General features: G+C 33.7%; 10 protein-coding genes and 4 pseudogenes across 14 annotated transcripts, besides 4 other annotated features; 9 read left to right on the top strand and 5 right to left on the bottom strand.

Annotated features, from left to right (window-relative positions):
- Positions 1 to 1,884: part of a mobile genetic element that runs on past the window's edge.
- Positions 984 to 1,776, bottom strand: TVAGG3_0976080 (annotated as a pseudogene). The gene has a single exon. A coding segment is annotated over exon 1 (793 nt).
- A 432-nt stretch (positions 1,885 to 2,316) lies between the features above and the next one.
- Positions 2,317 to 2,556, top strand: TVAGG3_0976060 (uncharacterized protein; the record flags this gene model as incomplete). The annotated part of the gene is made up of 1 exon (XM_001295747.1): positions 2,317 to 2,556. The coding sequence occupies one exon, from the start codon at positions 2,317 to 2,319 to the stop codon at positions 2,554 to 2,556; it is 240 nt and encodes a 79-aa protein (XP_001295748.1).
- A 1,595-nt stretch (positions 2,557 to 4,151) lies between these two features.
- Positions 4,152 to 4,183: a mobile genetic element.
- A 9-nt stretch (positions 4,184 to 4,192) lies between these two features.
- Positions 4,193 to 5,496: a mobile genetic element.
- Positions 4,289 to 5,416, top strand: TVAGG3_0976040 (Mariner transposase; the record flags this gene model as incomplete). The annotated part of the gene is made up of 1 exon (XM_051253841.1): positions 4,289 to 5,416. The coding sequence occupies one exon, from the start codon at positions 4,289 to 4,291 to the stop codon at positions 5,414 to 5,416; it is 1,128 nt and encodes a 375-aa protein (XP_051079415.1).
- A 103-nt stretch (positions 5,497 to 5,599) lies between the features above and the next one.
- TVAGG3_0976020 (Ankyrin repeat family) lies at positions 5,600 to 6,037 on the bottom strand (the record flags this gene model as incomplete). The annotated part of the gene is made up of 1 exon (XM_001292729.1): positions 5,600 to 6,037. One exon carries the CDS (start codon positions 6,035 to 6,037, stop codon positions 5,600 to 5,602), a length of 438 nt encoding a protein of 145 aa, XP_001292730.1.
- Positions 6,038 to 6,148: 111 nt separating this feature from the next.
- Positions 6,149 to 20,538: a mobile genetic element.
- On the bottom strand, positions 6,801 to 7,328 carry TVAGG3_0976010 (protein of unknown function, DUF4107 family; the record flags this gene model as incomplete). The annotated part of the gene is made up of 1 exon (XM_001288956.1): positions 6,801 to 7,328. One exon carries the CDS (start codon positions 7,326 to 7,328, stop codon positions 6,801 to 6,803), a length of 528 nt encoding a protein of 175 aa, XP_001288957.1.
- On the bottom strand, positions 7,554 to 7,874 carry TVAGG3_0976000 (uncharacterized protein; the record flags this gene model as incomplete). Its single annotated transcript, XM_051253840.1, has 1 exon — positions 7,554 to 7,874. The coding sequence occupies one exon, from the start codon at positions 7,872 to 7,874 to the stop codon at positions 7,554 to 7,556; it is 321 nt and encodes a 106-aa protein (XP_051079414.1).
- On the top strand, positions 8,485 to 9,339 carry TVAGG3_0975990 (protein of unknown function, DUF4106 family; the record flags this gene model as incomplete). The annotated part of the gene is made up of 1 exon (XM_051253839.1): positions 8,485 to 9,339. One exon carries the CDS (start codon positions 8,485 to 8,487, stop codon positions 9,337 to 9,339), a length of 855 nt encoding a protein of 284 aa, XP_051079413.1.
- Positions 9,764 to 10,378, top strand: TVAGG3_0975980 (uncharacterized protein; the record flags this gene model as incomplete). Its single annotated transcript, XM_051253838.1, has 1 exon — positions 9,764 to 10,378. The coding sequence occupies one exon, from the start codon at positions 9,764 to 9,766 to the stop codon at positions 10,376 to 10,378; it is 615 nt and encodes a 204-aa protein (XP_051079412.1).
- On the bottom strand, positions 10,643 to 11,206 carry TVAGG3_0975970 (uncharacterized protein; the record flags this gene model as incomplete). The annotated part of the gene is made up of 1 exon (XM_051253837.1): positions 10,643 to 11,206. The coding sequence occupies one exon, from the start codon at positions 11,204 to 11,206 to the stop codon at positions 10,643 to 10,645; it is 564 nt and encodes a 187-aa protein (XP_051079411.1).
- Positions 11,686 to 12,716, top strand: TVAGG3_0975960 (uncharacterized protein; the record flags this gene model as incomplete). Its single annotated transcript, XM_051253836.1, has 1 exon — positions 11,686 to 12,716. A coding segment is annotated over one exon (1,031 nt), but the record flags the coding sequence as incomplete, so codon positions are not given.
- Positions 13,439 to 14,288, top strand: TVAGG3_0975950 (annotated as a pseudogene). Its single transcript has one exon. A coding segment is annotated over exon 1 (850 nt).
- On the top strand, positions 14,487 to 15,108 carry TVAGG3_0975940 (annotated as a pseudogene). Its single transcript has one exon. A coding segment is annotated over exon 1 (622 nt).
- On the top strand, positions 16,061 to 16,789 carry TVAGG3_0975930 (organellar and viral DNA polymerase type B; the record flags this gene model as incomplete). Its single annotated transcript, XM_051253835.1, has 1 exon — positions 16,061 to 16,789. The coding sequence occupies one exon, from the start codon at positions 16,061 to 16,063 to the stop codon at positions 16,787 to 16,789; it is 729 nt and encodes a 242-aa protein (XP_051079409.1).
- TVAGG3_0975920 lies at positions 17,651 to 18,468 on the top strand (annotated as a pseudogene). The gene has a single exon. A coding segment is annotated over exon 1 (818 nt).

The following is a 20,538-nucleotide window of genomic DNA, read 5'->3' as shown; positions in this document are numbered from 1 at the left end:
CCGTTTTCAACAATTTCCCTATCTACGTCATCCGCATTCATAAGCTTTTGTTCTTTCGTTCCGTCTCTATTTTTTTACGCGTTTCATGACGAAAGTTGAATTGTCATTTAGCTCTGACATCAAATATCTCGGAGTAAATTCATCCATGTCAATTTGGATGATATGCTATTAAATCATATCCCTTAGCGAGCTTGTATTTTCCAGGTTTGAGATTATATCCGTTTTGGTGCTGAGCCATAAAGCTAAATAGGTTCGGGTCAGTATTTCCATCCTTGAACTTTCCAATAGCTTCTTTATATCTGTCACTAAAGTCAATACTATCTGGGAAACCACACTCTTCTTTAAGCATTTTTAAGAATTCTTGGTTTCCTTGTTCTCTACTTCTTTTATGTCCTTGCTCTGTTTGTGGTTGTTGTTGTGCAGGGTTTTGAACTGTTGGTTGCTGTGCTGGTTGTTGTGTTGGTTGTTGTGCTGGTTGTGTTGGTTGTTGTGCTGGATTTTGAACTGTTGGTTTTGGTGCATGCCTGTGTCTGTGTCCATGTGACGATGTAAATGTTTTAGGTAGTCCTGGTGCAGGTGCTTCTCTTGGAGGGTTTGGTGGTATATAAGTTCCACCAGCTGGCACATATGTTCCATCTGCAGCGTAATGTCCTACCTGACTTTTCGTTTTTAAGAAAGCATTTACTAGGTCTGTTTTGGTCTGTTGTAACTCTTTTTCTTGACTTTTCACAACAGTTGCTCTAACGGCGTCATAGGCACTTTGAACTGCCTGTCTCGTTGCTGCATCTGTTATTTTCGTCATATTTTGTGCTACTTCTTTTAACTCTTTGTCGAAACCTTCAGACTTCAGTTTCTTTCCAGATGAGAAGTCGTTCACTTGTTTCACCTTACTATGAAGAGCTTCGAAGGCGTTCTTAAAGTCAGCATTTGTTAAAGCTTCATTTGAACTGTCTTCATCCGCTTGTATTTTTGTCCTTATTGACCCTATGAGTTGGGCTGCTTTAGCGTTGGCTTGGGCATCTAACCAGTCATTGTTGGCTTTTATATATTCTGCGCTTTTCATTGCCTTTTGCATAGCCGCGTCGTTATTTTTACTTTCTTGTGCTAAGTTTTCATACTGTACGGTTTGGTTTTGCAACTGTAAAAGTTTTTCTGCCTTTACATTTGCTTCAACTTCTTTTTTATACTCATCGCTATCCATATATGTCTTCAGGGCTTTTTGTTTTATCTCTTCATCTTTCAGTATTTTATATTGAGTAGTATGGTTTTTCAAATTTATGACATCTTGTTCCATTTTTGCTACTTCTGCTGCTTTTTCTGACACTTTTTTCGCATATTCCTCTGTACTTAGTTCTTTCAGTTGTTCTTCTTTCTTTTTTTCTCTACGTTTAACTCATTGAGTTTCTTTGTGTGTCTGTCATATTCTAGTTTCTTTTCGTTTTCACTTATTTGCTTCTGTATGTCTATGTTTGACTTTTTGACATCTGTTATTTGATTTTTGAGTGAACTCAAATTCATTTGACTTTGAGGGTTATATGCTGTTCCGTCTGCAGCTCCACCATAGCCTGCCATTTTCGCTAAAAGTGCCGCTCTTAAACCTCCACTCTGTGCACCAACAACTCGGTTTAAAAGCATAGGATTGCTTGACATTTGTTGCAACATAGTGGGGTCATTCAGCATTTGTTGTTGCAACTGTTGTTGTGGTGTCAGTCTTACTATTGGATGTTTCAATGCTCTCTTCCTCTTACGTATATTCTTACGTAGCTTACGTGGCATTTTAAGTGAAGTTAAAAAGCGGCTTTTATACTAAACATCTTCGGGGCTAGAGGGCGCAACGCGCCTGGAAGCCCCAATACCTTTTTTTTTTTTTTTTTTTTTTTTTTTAAAGAGAAAACTAAAATACACTATGCGATTTAATATAGCATAAGACATCCATAAATTTCTTTGGATCATTACATATGGGAAATCCAAATGAAGTTGGAATCATCTTTATACTCATTACCATTATTTTACTGGATCTGGGGATTTAAATGAACTCAAGTTAAAGATTGGTGAAAAAAAAAGTAGTGAATCATAAATATGGGATCCGGATCGATTCAGACAGTTGAGTATTTACCACTAAAATGAAGCGGCGTTTTTTGACATTTTTATTGAAATCGTCACAATAATCCATTATTTTTGCTGAATTAAAGAGAAAGTTATTTGCTGAAGATGTTGACATTTGGGAATCCTACTTCAATACTAAATTTTCAGGAGAAAATACCATAAAATGTCAAAATTGCAATATCTCAGGAGGGAAAAAGCAATATTTCTTAGATGAATGCAACTTCTTTGATGACCATGACCGAGTTATCTATTTTAATTCTATTTCCAACACTTTATTCCTACATAACCGCTGTTCTTTTATTAATTGCACTTCAACATCAAGTGGAAGTTGCGTTTACTACCAAATTGACAAGAATAGTTCAATTGTTCAACGCAAATTCTGTTGTACAAAATGCAAAGGTCAAGGAGAAGGCCAAATTTCATATACAAAAGTTGACACAGATAACATAAACTTTATTATTGAAAGTTCCATTTTCAATGCAGGAAATGAAAGTGAATATTCTATTTTTGAAACATTGTATGATAGTATTGTAGTTTCATCAACAAATTTCTCATCAAATAAAGCTAAATGGCAACCTGCAGGACAATTATAGAGCTAAATCAGATAAATACACAACAACATTTAACTATTCAACTGTTGTTAATAATTTAGGAACAGATAGTGATATATTAAATTTTCGTTATAACGCTTTGATTGATTCATGTAATATTATAAATAATACTAATAGACAATCACCATATGGAATTATTTACCATGAACAAAATTCTCTTACTGTAAAAAGTTGTTCTTTTATTAACAACACTGCTCCTGAACGTTCATGTTTGATATGTAACTATTATGATCAATTAACAGTTGATAGTTGTTACATTGACAATTCGATTTCATCAACATTTTATTGAACTGTAGAACCTACTAATCAAAGAGGACTATTTATTAACAAATTGATTCATTTTTCAACTGATATTTGCCAAGCAGAATTTGCAATTATCAGATCAATAGATAAAACTAAATCCATTGAATTTTTCTCTCACAAATTCCCACGTCGGCGATGATTAAATATTTTAAGTTAATTAAGCTCAAGTCCTACATGATTTCTGCATACAGTTAAGACGAGTAGCTACTAATGAGTAAATAAATAACCAAAAGATTAATTCTAAAAGTTAAACAATATCTGTTTTCATTTGAAAATGACTGTCCTCTTTTGAATATTGATATCCCTGATTCATTAAAATATAAATGTGAAATTTTTCTATTTATTAATGAATAGTAAACGATTTCGAAGACAAACATAATTCAAACCAAAGATGAATCATTTATATCCGAGAATCATCTTTATTTAAATAAACTTAAGTTAAATTTTGGCGAAAAAAAAGTAGTGAATCATAAATATGGGATCCGGATCGATTCAGACAGTTGAGTATTTTCCCCTAAAATGAAGCGGCGTTTTTTGACATTTTTATTGAAATCATCATAATAATCCATTATTTTTGCTGAATTAAAGGCAAAGTTAATGGCCAATTTTCATATACAAAAGTTGATACAGATAACTTAAACTTTTTAATTGAAAGTTCCATTTTCGATGCAGGAACTGAAAATGAATATTCTATTTTTTTTTACATTGTATGATAATGTCGTAGTTTCATCAACAAATGAAAAGTTCTACAGGATGCTGTTGGATATTATTCAGCTAAATCAGATAAATACACAACAAGAGGACTATTTACTAACAATTTGATTCATCTTTCAACTGGTAATTGTCAAGCAGAATTTGCAATTATCAATAAAACAGAATCCGTTGAATGTTTATATCTCAAATCAATAGATAAAACAAAATCCATTGAATATTTCCATTTCAAATTCCCACATCGTCATTGATTTAATATTTTAAGTTAATTAAGACTACAGTTAGGACAAGTAGCTACTAAGGAGTAAAAATATACCAAAAGATTAATTCAAGAAAGTTAAATAATATCTGTTTTCATGATTTTCGAATTTGGCTGTATTATAGTTTGAAATAAGATATATAAGGTCGACAAAAATGGCTTTAAGGGTGCACTTACAACTTTCTGACATCCTTGCATAATATAGGGTGTCCAAAGGTGCGTTTAGCACAGCGCTCTATATGAGACTATTAAAGGAGATATATGCTGATTATAAATATATAATAAAAAATATGAATATATGTATATGATGAGTATGTTGTATTTTGGCGCCATGCCGGGATATAAAATGAATTTTGAGACAAGAGGCGGTTTCGCGGGAAATTTTGGCGGGATTTTTTTCATTTTTTTAATGAATCATAAAGAAAACATCCTCGCTCTTGCAAAAAAATGCAAAGACTGTAAAAAAATCTACGAGACATTGGTAAAATGCTTCGGTATGGATGCTCCTAGCTATTCCACTGTAACGTATCATGTTAGGATGTATCACTTCATGAACAAAAAGGCGCCCATCATAAAAATTGACAAAAAATCGCCGGATCAAAGAAAAATCAAAGCAATTCTTCAAGCGCTAGATGAAGACCCAAGAGCATCACTCAGAAGGATAGAGGAGATGACAAAGATACCACGTACAACAGTCAGTTATTATCTGCACAATTATTTGAACTACAAACTAGCGTATACACGTTGGGTTCCGCACAACCTTAATTCAGTTCAAAAAAAATCTAGAGTCCAATCTTCGAAAGAGCTCCTCTCTATATTGGGTGCGTATCAATCCAAGAAGTTTCGCTTTTTAGTAACAGGGGACGAGTCTTGGTTTCAATATGCAACAGAAGCCAAAATCATGTGGATCCCGAAGGATGAAAATCCGCAAACATTCCCGAAGAAAAAAATTGACACACCAATGATGATGTTGTCGGTTTTTTGGGGCGTGAATGGCATCATCGCAATTGATATTCTTCAAAAACCTAATACGATGAATGCTCAGTATCTAATTGACAATGTTCTTACTCAAATTATCAATTCTGATGAGTTTGAGAAATCCAAACAACAAAAACAAAAGTTTGCAATTCATTTTGATAATTCAAGAGTTCACAAAAGTCATAAGGTAATGAATTACTTGGTGGAAAACAATGTCAAAGTTGTTCCAAACCCAATTTATTCACCTGATATTGCACCCTCTGACTTTTATTTATTCGGCACGCTAAAAAAGAGAGCTGAAGGACGCGAATTCGCGAGTCCAGATGATCTTGAAAATTTTGTAAGAGAGCAATTTGAGCAATTTTCTCATGATGATTTAAAGCGTGTCTTTCAAGCCTGGATCGATCGCTGCGAACGCGTGATTGAATCCAATGGTGATTATATTTAAATAAACTTTATATATATGTAACTTGTTTATTTCTATTCGCAGTATTCAGGTTTGTGCTAAACACACCTTTGGACACCCTATATCAATATATCTTTATCAACAATGCTGATCATAAAACATTATTATTTTTTTTTAGAATAAATATTGTTTATTATAGAAAAATAAATCATTATTTGAATAATTTTAATTATCCATTGAATTGGGAATTGCACCATTCGATATTAAAAGTTCTGCAATTTTCTCATTGCCATTTTCTTTTGCATAATCAAGAGCTGTTTTCCGAGAAGAATCTTTTGAATTAACATCAGCCCCATGTGAAAGAAGAATTTCCACAATATTAGTGTTGCCTTTCATTGCAGCTTTATGAAGCGCGGTTGAGCCATTTTCATACTCTTTAGCGTTGATGATTGCACCATGAGAAACCAAAACAGATGCTACATTCTCTTGATTTAATTCTGCTGCAATATGAAGAACTGTTTCTCCGTAATTATATGTTTCATTAACATTTGCACCATGTAATATAAGGGCTTCTGCAGCATCACTAGCATCATTTTCTGCTGCCAAATAAACAGCAGATTTATCGGCATTATTTCGATCGGAAATATTTGCTCCGTTCATCATCAAAAATTCAATCATTTCCTTAGAATTATTTTCTGCTGCAAGTTGTAATGGTGTATTTCCTTCAAGATTTCTTATATTGACAATTGCACCATTTTTAATAAGCAATTCTGCAGTTAGTATGGTTATCTTGGTTATGGTGGCACTGCGTTTCCACCTTCACCCAAGATAATGGTTTGACACTTTACAAAACCGTTAACGTATATTTTACAACACAAACGACAACACTAACTTAACCTTAAATATTTACAAAACCACCACCCACTTCACTTCACTAACGAACTCACTAATGTAAAAATAAACGTTCTCACTATCATTCTCACTAACGACTTCACTAATGTTCTCATAAATTTTCCTCAATATCTTCATCATCAGTGTTAACCCTATTGTAGTCATACTTGAAGCCATAAACTTTCTCTAACTTCTTAACGTACAATTTACATAACTTACCTTCGTCATCATATGGTTTAATGATATAACTATTTCTATCTTTATACACAGTCAATGAAAAGTCAACTGGTCTCGGATGTATTTGAAAGAACATGTTATGCTCAGGAAGGAAGAATAAATGTTTAAATGTATGTTTGTTATACTGTGGAATTCGAATGAGTTGCTTTTGTTCTGTCATTTACATCCAAATAAAAATAAAATAAAAAATAAACTTAAAAATTAATGATATCACCACCCTCACACGTATGAAAACATAGCACAAAAATAAATTTAGGTGAAGTGGTGAGATCTCACCTCTTTTTTCACCCTGTTGAATTCATTGCTTTATAACTCTCTTCCTTGGTTTCTTTTTAGTTGCTTTCTTCACGTCTGTCTCCAACTTGACTGTCTTTCTTCTTCGTCCATAATGATACCAATTACTTCCACCAGTCAATGGGTCAAATGGTCGTTCATAAGGGTTTCCATACATTCCATAAGGTCCGTATGGATAAACCGCTGGTGGAGAAGAAACATTTTCTTTAGTTCCATCGACTCTATTTAAATGCATTGTTTCACCTTTCATCTGGTCATTAAAGTCTTTTGCGTGTTTTGCAAACTCATCGTCCTTTCCTAAAGCATTTTCTGACTCAGTCGCAATCAAATTGGATGCTTTATTTATGAGCCCTATTTTATTTAATCTTAACTTCTTTGCAACCCAGCCTCCAATCTTCCCTTTATTTGCATCTAATGTATTCGAAACCCTTCCTCCACTCATTTTATTTACTGCGTCATAAGCTCCAAGTGCTTTTGCTCCAAATGCTAATGCTTTTGTTCCCATTGCGCCTAAAGCTGCCCAAGCTACCATTTACACCATATTAAAATCATCTCTCTTCAATATTATCTCATAAAAGTTCTCGTTACTGGAGAAAGTCAATGAAACATAAGCGTTCTCACGGGCTTCGCCCTCACCACTTTGCGGTCTATCTAACTTCTTTCTTATCTCATCTATACGCTTCAAAATGTCTGAACAATTGCTAACATCTTCTACAACAGTTATTTCATCATGAATGACCTTCAATAACAAGCTCATTTAATATGCTATTAAAATCATCTCAATAATGAGTCCATCCTTTCCATCTTTTGGTAGCACAACATCTTTCATTGAAGAAGGTTCGACAAGTCTTATGTTAAACTTACTGACAAAGTTTGTTATACTATAATGCTTCGGCGGCGAATACATATAGTTTGAAAGACATAATATAGATTCTTCAGCAAATTCACTTATACTGGATTTTATAACAATGTTCTCACGAGACCAAATACCACCAATTGACAATCTTGTAAGCAATCCTGCTGAACCTTCTACTGTAAACGTCGATGGTAACATTCCACGAAGGTCATCTATTGACATCGTTGAGTCACTGAATTTAAAGATTTTCTTAAAGCAATCGTCATTATCTAACCATGCAATAGCTTTGAAGTTTTCATTCGAATATACATCTGCTTCATTAAATGTAAAACCTGACTTCTTTGCAGAGATGACTTTAAAATCTATTGAGTTTGTTTCAAAATTATATGCTATGGTAACTTCTGAAGGTAATGGATGTCCTTCCGCAGTCAGTTGTTCTCTCACTACCGTTTGAAGCTTTGTATTAAAAACTTTCATGTCATCTCCTGTATCTAAGTTCACATACACAGCAACAGGGAAACTATCTTGCTTCTTTGTTTCATCATTATATCTCAAAACATTAAAGTTCTTCAATAATATTGTTCTTCCTGCTGGAATACTTCGAACCTGTCTGATTTCAATAGCTTTCTCACCTCCTACATACTCTACCCAGTGTCTTGGATATTCATAAGTATACTGACTTTCTTGAATTTTGGTTGGTTTCATCATAACATGTTCATAGTATATCTTTATACTCTTGTCAGTTAGACTCGGTGCTATGTTCTGAATATTTCTGACTTGCATTTTTAATGGAGATAAAATGAAGCATTTAATACATGACGTAGATGAAGACATGAATGAAAGCAGTGAAAAGCTCAACTCTTCTCTTATTCTTCCTTTCAGTAAGGACTATGAGTTCTGTTCAAATGGTGTTTATTTCTATTGTGGAAAGATGGGGTCAGGAAAGACATTTAACCTCATTCGTCATATTCTTATAACAGAACGTTTAGGAAATGACTCATATTATGACCAAATCATTATATCAGCAACTTCAGACTCTATGGACTCAACAGCGAAAACATTTATGTCAAAAGTTCAAGCCTCTGTCGTTAAAGTTCCAGACAGTGAACTCATTGAATTTCTTCAACGTTACATTCGACGTAAGAGGAAATATTATGCCATCGTTGAATTTATACAGTCAGGAATGCAAAAGACTTCTGAGGAGATGGAAAGAATTATTGACAAACACCACTTACGTCAATACTCAGGAGTTTACGATATGAAACGACTTACAAACTACATTCTGTCAAAACTTTCAAAATACCCCTTCAAAAAGTATCCTTCAAACACTCTGCTCGTTTGTGACGACTTCGCCGGAAAAGGTTTAGTGTCAAAACCAGACTCACCATTAGCTAACATCATAACTAAAGTCAGACATTACCACTTAACTGTAGCAATACTTATGCAAACATGGCGTTTTCTTGCTTTAAACATAAAACGTCTCATAACTGACTTCGTTATCTTTCAAGGTTTCTCACGTTATGATATTGAACACATTTGGAAACAGTCAGGTATAACATTACCTTTTGAAGAAATTTGGGAAGCATATAAGTCTCTCATCTCTCCTCGTTCATACCTTGAGATTCATATCATGACTAATACCATTAAAGTCAAAAATATTCCATGGGAACGACCAACATTGTTTTAAAGTTTAACCTTCAATTGACTGATGGTAAACAAATTCCATGCATCTCTGTCGCCATTTCTGTTAATATTTTTGCTGTCATTCATATCATCCACTTCCCCATCCGTTAGCTTTTTGAGGATATGCGTTAGAATAGCTGTTCTTAAATGAAGGCTTTTCACCTTTGAGAGCATAAACTCTATAACTTTCTGCATACTTTATGTTTGAACCTCCTGAGCCATCATTGACATAAATTTTTATAGGCTTCCACCCTTTGTTCATGTTCCTGCTTCTTCCCTTAGCTCTTTTGTTCAGTAGTTCTACATCTTTATACACAGCACCTGTCTCAGTGAATTCAACAATATTTTCATTCGTTAGCTTTACATTCAAACCCTTGTCGAGTATATTGTTCATTTCATACATATAAAAGGTTTTTATTCTATATGAAATGAGAAGCAAATCCATCTTAGCTGGTGCCGTTAATGTTCCAATTGAACCAACATCAAATGTTGACTCACGAACGACAAACAATATTGTCATAAAGAACTATAGTTCAGAGTGTTTGAAAGAACCAGAACCAGAGCTGAAATCCGTGAATTTAAACTCAGCTTCAAACGCTAACGCTACGTCAGATGTTAAGTTAGAGTATCCACCACTGGACCAAATTCTTTCAAGAGAAGCCAACGACAACCCTTACACAAATGTTCAAACAAATCCTTCAGATAACGTAGACCATTACCTTCTTCAGTTATATCAAACAATTTTACTCAAAGACGATAAGAAGCTTTTGGTAAATCTTATAAGCAAGAACCAAATAATTCTAACAAAGGAGGACCTTGAAAATGTTATATCACGAATAACAGGGAAACAATGTGTCATTGACTATCTCGACCCTGAAATCGAATGCTGTGGTCAAACTCCACTATTCATGAAAATAGGTAACATCCGCATCATTGAAACACCAGGAACTACAGGAGTTGAGTTTAAGTATAAATATTCGAACGAGTATACAAAACTATCTACTGAATATAAGCTTTGTTTGAAATATGTTTTAGTAAATTAAAGCAGTCAGGAGGGCTCTTTGAGCCCATCTTGGCGCTTTGCGCCGTCAGTCAAAAAAAATTTCAAGTTAGCAATTTGTAATATCTATCCAAAACTTCTTCAACAGTATCGAACTCATCTTCATAATGCAAACCTAATCTTATTGACTTGGTGCAGTTTTCACTAACACAATATTTTTCTGTTCTCTTGACTGACATAACTAACTCATTTGTTTCATCAAACAGCAACAACCAAAGTTCATGACCTAATACATAACATTCATACTTTATATTTTTAGCTCTGAGTTCTCTTGTAAGCTGTTGCATTTAATATTTTCTAAAAAGTCAACTTCAACAGTCATTCGCACTGGTGCCTTCAGTTCTACAGGCTCTCCTTGAAAGTCAACAAGTCTGAATTGCATGTCTTTCAAATTATGAGGACTAATGCGAACCCATTTACCTAAATGAGTTGCTATGACAGGAACGTTTGGAATGAACATTGAATTGACTGCATAACAGAAGGATTTATATTCTACTGAACCTTTACTATTAACTCCTGAAATGCCTGTGACATTAGCTATTTTAGACTCAATGTATAAACAATTACCATAACATACGTATGGAACAGATTTCATCTCAATCGTTTTGTCAACACTTTTCAAAGGAAATGTCATATGGTATGCACCCAAAAGAAGTTGTACTCTATGACTCATTCTTGGTATCTTAAACTCCTTCGCATAACTGAACTTCAAAACTCCTGCAATAAGTTTAACATTCATTAAGTTTTCTTCGTTATCCTTGTTTATTGTAGTATTTATGAGAGCATTTAACACTCCAGCTAATGTTTCCATCTTATATTCTACATTATTGTGAAATCTTATTTCGTGCTTCTTTCCATCTATTTCAATCTCCATGAAATCTGTTTCATCTGTTATAACGAAAAGCGATAGTATTGAAGTCAACCATTCTGAATGCAAGCGCCTCATTCTGTAGACCTAAGTTTGTTTGTAGCTTTACTGTCCCGTATTCGTTTGGGTCTGTACTTTGCAAATAGAACAACATTTTATTCTCATTAAAATATGAGTATAGCTGCATATGCGTATGAAGCTGACAGAGCTAAACGTTTATATTTTGGTCAATACTCTCTCACACTTACTGACAAATATATTGTTATCACTGATGGAAATACTGAGAAATACATAACATGGAAGGACTATGAAAAGTTTGACCCTATTTTAACTCCATGTACTATGCCGTTTATAAAGGACGGTGAAATTATGAAAAAGATAATACAACCGTATATAGGTCTGTTTATGAAGCATTAGAATATATGTTGAATCATAACCCAAAAAGATTTGACCCAAGCACTACACCATGTGCAATGCCTTTTATTAAGGACGGTGAAATCGTAAGAGTTCCGGATTCAACGGTTTACACAGCTGTTCAAAACAGTTTACAAAACATTTTAGCGAATATCTTTAATTCAGAAACTACAGAAATAAAATTACCATATATAACAGATGCTAAAGAAATTAAATCAAAAACGACAACATTATTTACGTCACTTAATGATTTAATGACTTATATCATTAATATTCCTGCACCAACTACAGCATTTGATCCAAACTCGACGGTTTGCAGTGTACCTTTCATAAAGTCGCAAAGCGACCAGGGCGAAGCCCATGACAGTTCATTAATTACTTTAAGGGATTCGACAGTAAATGAATCATTAAAGGCGTCATTAATGAAAATCATTGATTTTAATTCATTCACGAATACATATAATTCATTCATTAATGTTTCATATGCTTCTAAAGAAGGTGAGCCAAAAACTATTGATAAAGCGGTGTATGAAATAAAAGCATCAACGACGAAATTGAATTCGTTAACTTTTGATGGTGATAGTTTCGTTAATGACATAACATCGGGGAAAACAATTTTAACGAAAGAATACTTAAAATCTCATATTAGTGAGTTCGTTGAAATTGAAAAAGAAGATGGAATTAAGTTCGATCCACTGAATTTCATTTTCAGCTTAGCAAATGCGGGTGTTAGTTTCGCTGAATGGACAACTATACAGAGTGAAATAAATGCAATATGGACGTTTTTGGGGTCAAAAGCGGGAATGGGTGAGCTTGTAAATGCTGCAAGAACATTAGGTGAAACAGGAAATTTTGTAGATGGTTTTAAAAGACTTGTTTCAAATGTTTTAACAAACACAAAGAAATTATTTAGATATACTGTACATAACGGACGGATTTTCGAACAGATAGCAACAAACCCTCCGGTTATGGCTGCGTTGATGATGGTTAGAGATATAAAACCACGTAACGACGGGAACGAAGAACATGAACAACAGGATACTGGTCGGGTTATTCGAGACATTAAAAACGTGTATCCTGAAGTTATTGATTTATTTAGAGGAGTTAATGTTTCAATTTCAAAACATTCTATAACCTTCGATGAAGAGAATAAATTGACAGATTATATATTCGTCATTATTGCAGAATTAATGAAGAGAATAAATGAAAAAGGAATTGGTGATATCATTAATGTCAGCGATGTAATGATGAAAAGAAATTTTGACTCATTATTTACAAAACCGAAAACAGAATATAGTCTTTATGACGTAATTACCGAATTAATGAAAAAGATTAATGATAATAAGAGTTCTGGCGGAAGAGTTGAATTAGAAGTGAATGAGAAATTAGCCGAAAAAGCAGACAAAAATGAGCTTTTAGCTCTGAGTGATAAAGTCAAGAACCACGTTCATTATATAACTTCAGACGAACAGATTATAACGGACTACCATGGATATTTAACACAGGATGAACAAATAAGCACTGAAGATGTTAATGAAAGAAGATATAAATACATTCGTGCTAAAGGTTATGACATAAGCTGTACTGTACAGTATGACACGGTAAAGCACCAGAAGCATTTGTTATAACGATGAAATTTATGCCTCTACTTTCAATGTTAACGGTGTATTAGTTGAACCAAGATTTACTTTGAGAGTTAAGTCAAAAATAACGTTTGAAGATGCTATTAAAAGTAAAGCTGACAAAGTTGAACTCGAAGCAATGAACAAAGTTTTGAAATCTCATAAACACAACATCTCCGATATAAATGAACTTCAAGCTACATTAAATAGTAAAGCTGACAAGAACCATACACATGAATCCTTCACTACTGTTAGAGCAGACGATGTAATATTGAACTATACCCTTGGTTCAAGTGCACCTTTAGAGAATCCGAGTACAAGCGTAAAAGATACACTAAACAATTTAGATAACAGATGTATGAACATTGAAGGTCATGCCAGAAACTTTGAAACATACGAACTACCAGCAATGTTAGATAAGAAAGCAGACAAAACTTATGTAGATGAAAATTATGCAAAGAAGTCGGAAGTAAATGCTGCGCTTAATGGAAAAGCCGACAAGAACCATACACATGAAGAATTTCAAACAATCAAGATTAAAGAAATTAAAGCATGCATCGAAATAGTAACAAAAACAGGAAGAAACGGTGCAACTGTACAAGAACAAAGAATTTATCCTCCTACTTTTCCTAATGGTTTAATAACAAACAATATAAATATTGTAGATGGCAAAGGATTTATAAATGTTAAACATGAACTTCAACAATGAAGACTCAGATTCTTGAAACCATATATCCTATAGGCTCTATTTATACGTCAATGAACTCAACAAATCCAGAAACAGTTTTAGGTTTTGGTGCGTGGGAACAGATTGTAGACAAATTCTTATACTGTGCTAACTCTTCAAAGCAAACAGGAGGTTCGAAGAAAATTAAAGAAGCAAACCTTCCACCGCACACTCATACAGGAACTACAAACTTTCTGGCGACCATAGCCACTCATTAAGAGACCACCCATTATACAACTCAGAGTATGAAGCTGGCCATGACGTTTTATCTCCATCTTATAACAATGCAGCAAAAAAGATTTTTCGACAAACTGAACCGGGAGGAAATCATGTCCATACTTTCACAACAAATCCAACAGGCTCGGGTGAAGATTATATGCACCATTTGTGACTATATTCGCATGGTACCGCGTTCAATGAACGCGCTTGAGCCTAGAATAAAATCTTTAACTTTACATAAATGAGCTTGAAAGAAGTATTCGAACAACATCCATGGAGGTCATTTAAGAAGTTCAATGAAGCTGCAAAGAGTTGGGGATTTACTAACAGAGCTGAAGTGAAAAGGTTCTTTGACAAAAATGTTGTACATCAAACAAAAATAAACCCTTACGACTACTTTTTACCAATTTACTCCAACACTCCTGACGCATACCAATTTGACACTCTCATTCAAAGCAGAAAAGGAGGACATAAACCATTCCTCATCTTCATTAATGTTAACACTCGTAAAGCATATGCATATCCAATGAAAAATAAAGGAACTCGTGAAGTGTTAAGAGTTTTACAAAAGTTTGTAGCAGAACATAGCCCAAGTACTTTAACATCAGACCAAGACAGTGCATACCTCAGCAATGAAATCACAGATTTCTCATTAAGCATAACATAACTCACTACACTACTGAAGACCATAACCATAACATACTCGGCATCATAAACCGCTTCATAAGAACGCTCAGAGATTTAAACCAAGAGCGAGACTTTACCGAAGAAACAATGAAACATTTTCTCGAAGTATATAATTCCTCAACACATTCTACAACAGGACATACACCAAATTCAATGACACAACAACAAGAAGAAAAGTATATACAAAAGAAACGAAGTCAAACACAAAATATCAGAAATTCAACACAATTTACCCTCATTCCTGGACAAAAGTTCGTGTAGTTCTTGACGACAAACCGTTGACAAAGAAACGTTTAAGGTTAAGTAGAAACTATTATATCGTAGACTCTACGCAAGGTAATGGATATCTTATAAAAGCTGCTGACGACTCCATAGCATTTTACCCTCGACATAAATTAGTTGAAAGTAGTAATGGCAAACTTGCTGAAACCATTGACGAAGCAAAGCGAGGAGTGGTTATTGAAATACTTGGCTATAACATAAACGATGACACTTATAAAGTAAGATATGAAGGAGGCGTTGAAGATGTTATACCATCTAAGAACTTGAGAGAGTCAAAGCAACACATCTGGGACCATTAGAGCGGGAGTACTGGAAAGACAAAAATAAGCCAGAAAGAATAAGAAAATTCTTCTAAACTTTTTCATTAGATGTAAATCAGACATGAATGAGAACAGTCATGTATTATTAATGGTACCATTTATTTTTGTCATAAATTTACACCAAAAATATATTTTAGGTGAAGAGGTGAGATCTCACCCGTTTTTTCACCTCTTTTTTCACCTCTTTTTTCACCCTCACCGCTTAGCGGCTCAGATTGCTTTAGCTTTCTCGTGAATTTTCATGAATTTCCTTAAGATAGAAAAATAAAGTTAGTTTTATTTTTATTTATTTTTTTATTTTGTATAAAAGATATGATTTCAACAATCGGCACAACAGCAATTCAAACAACTACAGCACCAAACTCGCTAGTCATGAATCCTACGTCAATGTTGGTAGAGATGAAAAGCTTTATTCCTTCTTCATATACTTTTGAAACAGAAAATCCAGAAGATAAAGCAAGAACTTTTAACAAGTAATTTAGACTGTAGTGCGAAAGATGAAACAAATGAACAGTATCTTTATGAAATGCAGGACATTATTGACCATTTACCCAAATTGCCTGAAATCCAACAGCAAAAACTAACTATTCCTGAATTCGACGAAATAGAAGTGAAACCAACTGACTCAGTAGAAATAAAGAAATTCATACGTAAAGTAAATTATGAGTTTCTAGGATATCATTGCAACCATAAAGTTATGGACAAAGATTGCGACATGGTTTATAAAAATATTTCTGACATATATAAATCGGTGGAGTTTAAGACATACGATAACTTTGTTTCATTAGTTGCAAAATGTGTTTGGGAAATAAGAGATAAAGATAGAAGAGGTAAGGTATGGCATGAACAGTTAAAACCAGCAGCTTTTGAGTTAAAGAAAACCATTGACGCCTTAGTTGTTCTAGCTGGTTTTATTTCAATGTATAACGCAAAAATGAATCCGCAATGTTCAAAATGTAAAGCAGCAATAAGAAAATATAACTACTCAGTCAAAGAGATAGAAAGAATGCGAAACGACTATGCAGACTTAAAGAAAGAAGCAGAAAAGCCAGCAGAAGATAAAATGGATATGTTGACATTTCTGAACAAAAACTATCCAACTGCAGAAGATTTCCTTCTGTCTGACGTCAAGAAGAAATATAAAGAGACTTTCGGCATGATTAAAACATTCGATGTACTAAAAGAAGAAATTGAAGCTACGAAATTGTTTAGGATTTCAAATATACATCGTACAATTCATGTAAAACGCTTGTGAAAAAAGAGGTGAAAAATTAGGTGAAAAAAAAGGTGAGATCTCACCTCTTCACCTAAAAATTATTTTTATTGAATTCAGCACAAAAATAATGAATTTCATTAGTTAGAAAAATAACGCTAATTTTATTTTATTTATTTTTTTATTTTGTATGTAAAGACAGTAATGACAAACATTGAGTTTGAAACAGTTAGAAAGATAGACAATGACACCAAAGTGGTTAGAATAGGTGATTTAAACGTAAGATACTCAAAGAAATACAACAAATATTCTTTGTCAGACATTATATCTCCATCTGGAAAGAAAACAAACGACTGGGTAGAAATGCTTCAACTCAGAAAATTTTGACAAGAAATCCTGAGCTTATGATATCAGTAGCATTTCATGGAACAAGAGCATATCTTATAGACAAAAGTCTTATACCAATAGTTTTGTTATGGTTAGACCCAGTTGTTGGATATAACTTCATAACATATGGTTCATTCGATACGGAACGTTGCAGTGAAGGCTTACTTTACATCGTTCAGAAACCGAAGGACTTCAACACAAAAAGATATAAGATAGGAAGGACATATAATATAACTCAAAGATATGACAGTACAGTCAATAGAGTCAAGGTTGTGTTTGTTAATGATATGAGAGCTGCTGAAACAGAACTGCTTGAAGTTTTTGAGAAAATGTATGGTGCTCCCACGAAAGGTAAAGAAACGTTTGAAGTAGATGAGATAGATAAAGCTATAAAATTATTTGACGAAGTTGCTGAAAAATACATGTAAAGCGTTTATTTTTGGTCTTTTGTGAAAGTCAGAAAATAAAGTTAGTTTTATTTTTATTTATTTTTTTATTTTGTATGTAAAGACAGTAATACAACATCAGAGAACACAACAACAGTTATAGTCCATGAAGCTATAAATGAAGAATACGAGTACATACAGTATAACAAACAGTTACGTCTCATTCGTTCAGTCAAAGATGACATGTACCAAATGCAAAGTATAATGAATGCTCTTCGTTCTACAAAGCAAGCATATCATTGGTTTGAAAACCAACAGACAAAAGAATTTTAGAAGAATTTCCTCATATGATTGCTTCTCTCGAAAACCGAGAGAAGAGATTCCGTATGAAAATCGCAAGAATTTGGCTCCTGGTTTGAAAGGTTATTATGTTCATAGACTTTTAGTAAACGCTGTAGCAATATGGGCTTCACCTCGTTATGCTTGTTATATTTTCATGATGTTAGATGAACTATATAAAGCAGAACGTGGAGAGATGGAAAAGAAACTTCAAGCAAAAGATGAAGTCATTGAATCCAAAGACAAAAGCATACAGAAAAGAATACGCGTTCAGTACCAAAAGGAAAGGAAAAGAGTTATAAGTATATGATATATACTGAAGAGTTGGAGAAAGAAGAAGATAAAGATATGGTTATGTTGCATTTAGTCAGAAGAAACAACAAGAGCTTTTACGACTTAGCTAAGATTACAAATCTGACAGAAACTGGTTCTATCGTGAAAACTTACCGATTTCAATGACACCGAATGAACAAATAAAGGAAATTGTCAAAAATACTCTTCCTCAAACACACTATGACATCAAAGGTTGCACAATACTTACATTCAAAGAAGACTTAACATTACTGAAGGAAAAAATAACAGAATATTTCGATAACTTCAAAGAGGAAGAATAAAGTCACGACAACATTAACGAAGAGAGAATGAGGTGAAAAAAGAGGTGAAAAAACGGGTGAGGATCTCACCGTCTTCAACCAATAAAATTTTTGCTTAAATAGCTTCAGGGTCTATTTCTTCAACCATTTCACTCCTTCGTCAATGTCAATAGAAGCTTCTTCACCTTGGTAATGAATTCTGTATAAACATCTTTGTTCGTTATTGTCTTCAAGATGAAGGATAATATTTCACAGATGTTTCACCCTTCTTAATTTCTTCTGTTCGGAAAGATTTAAAACAATACTGAATGAAGTCAATGATTAGAGTTCTTTATGAACAGTATAAATGAGTATCTTTGACATTCACGAGAGAAAACTTCTTTGTTTCAAAACTACTGCTAACTCTTGTGAAGTATATACGTTTGCGGTCAGATGACAGATAGCTAATGGTCTGACATACTGACCAACTTAGATTCTTTCACAACTTCTTTGTTAAAGATAAACATTAACTTTGAGCACCATTAGAACTCATTCTTGATGGCAGTAGCGAGAGCATTGTTATGAAAAGAACTTGCAATCTTGCATGTGTTTCATTAAAAAAAAAATTCGAAATTTATTTAAAAAATAGTTAAAAAAATCTAAGCATTAATTTTCCAAAAAATATTTTTTTATTTCCTACTAAAAATGTATCGGAAGTTGTCTAAGTTAGAACACTCGAAATAAAACAACTTCTTCAGAAGCTAACATAGTTGCCAAAACATTACGCAACAAACAAAAAAGCACTCGCTGACATCCTCAATGACTACAATGGTGAAATAACTTATGATAGAATTATTTGAGTTCATAAAGCGCAAGCGGCAGACAATCATGCAAGACATTTTCCTTGTTAAATGACGTTGCTATGACTTATATTCATTAGACGTTCAGTACCTAATGTAAGTAAGAAGAGAAATGTTTGACATAAAAATGCAAACGTTGCGTGGAAACACGAAAGAGAGACGACACACTGAAAACACAGAGAAGAGAGATGTTTAAAAAGTGCTATAGAACAAGTTCGCAAACTAACGATGTCATTCATTCATTGACGACAAACCAAAAGAAGGTGAGAGATGGTTAAAGAAAGATGAAAGAAGAATAGGAAGAGAAATGTGAAGCAGGCAATAGACTTATTGACTTTAACATCGAAGCCTTTAGATGAACCAAAAAAGGACTACTTACACAAACATTTCGGTAAGGTTTTCATGAGACTCTTAGAGAAGATTTAAAATAAACTCCAACAAAGATGGATGGTATGTTATTAAACTTGGTGGAAAGTATGAATGTTCTACGTTAAATCTCATATAATATTGGAACATTACTTACATCAGCTCTTGAAGGAAGAACTTTATATCAGAGATAGAAGCAAATGCCGCAGGTATTGTTTGAAATGCACTATGACTTCTTCTTGACAAACATAAAGAATCTTTTCGAAATAAAGATGTATGATTTAACAGAATATGAAGGCTTAACGATGTCAGATGTTAAGAAAGGAAAGCCAAGAAGAGAACCCATATAGAGATGAAAGCACACTGACAGAAAGACAGAAAAGATTATTGAACAGCTTAAACAAACAGGAATACAGACTATATAGAAAAGCTTTGGAATACGATAATGGTGAAAAGAAGTTTTATAAGAAGAGAAAGCGTCAGTTCTGGAAGTATCTTTGCACGTTACCTATAAATCTGAAACGCTTCCAATCTTCAATGAACTGAACAAAAGAACTGCAGCACTTATGACAGAGGAAATAATGTTCGTTTATGCTTGCATTCAGGCTGAGTAAATGATGAAAAACTATTGACCCACATGAGAGAAGTCATTCGTGTTTTAGAGACTTTCCTCAAAGTAAAGTACAAGAAATTTCTGACGCAACAGGTATAGCATTTAATGTTAACCATTGGTTACTTCAATGACTCAAGACATAATGAAATAAAGAGATACATACCAAAAGAATGTAAAACTGTTCGAACTATTGACTTACTTTCTTGTTGAAGACCACTACATGCTAAACTGATAAGATTCCAATGACAACAATTTCATCGCAATAATA

This window comes from Trichomonas vaginalis, chromosome I (genome assembly GCF_026262505.1).
Source record: "Trichomonas vaginalis G3 chromosome I, whole genome shotgun sequence".
Classification (NCBI taxonomy): Eukaryota; Parabasalia; order Trichomonadida; family Trichomonadidae; genus Trichomonas; species Trichomonas vaginalis.
The sequence above is the reverse complement of the archived record's forward strand: the minus strand, read 5'-3'. Positions and strand labels throughout refer to the sequence as shown.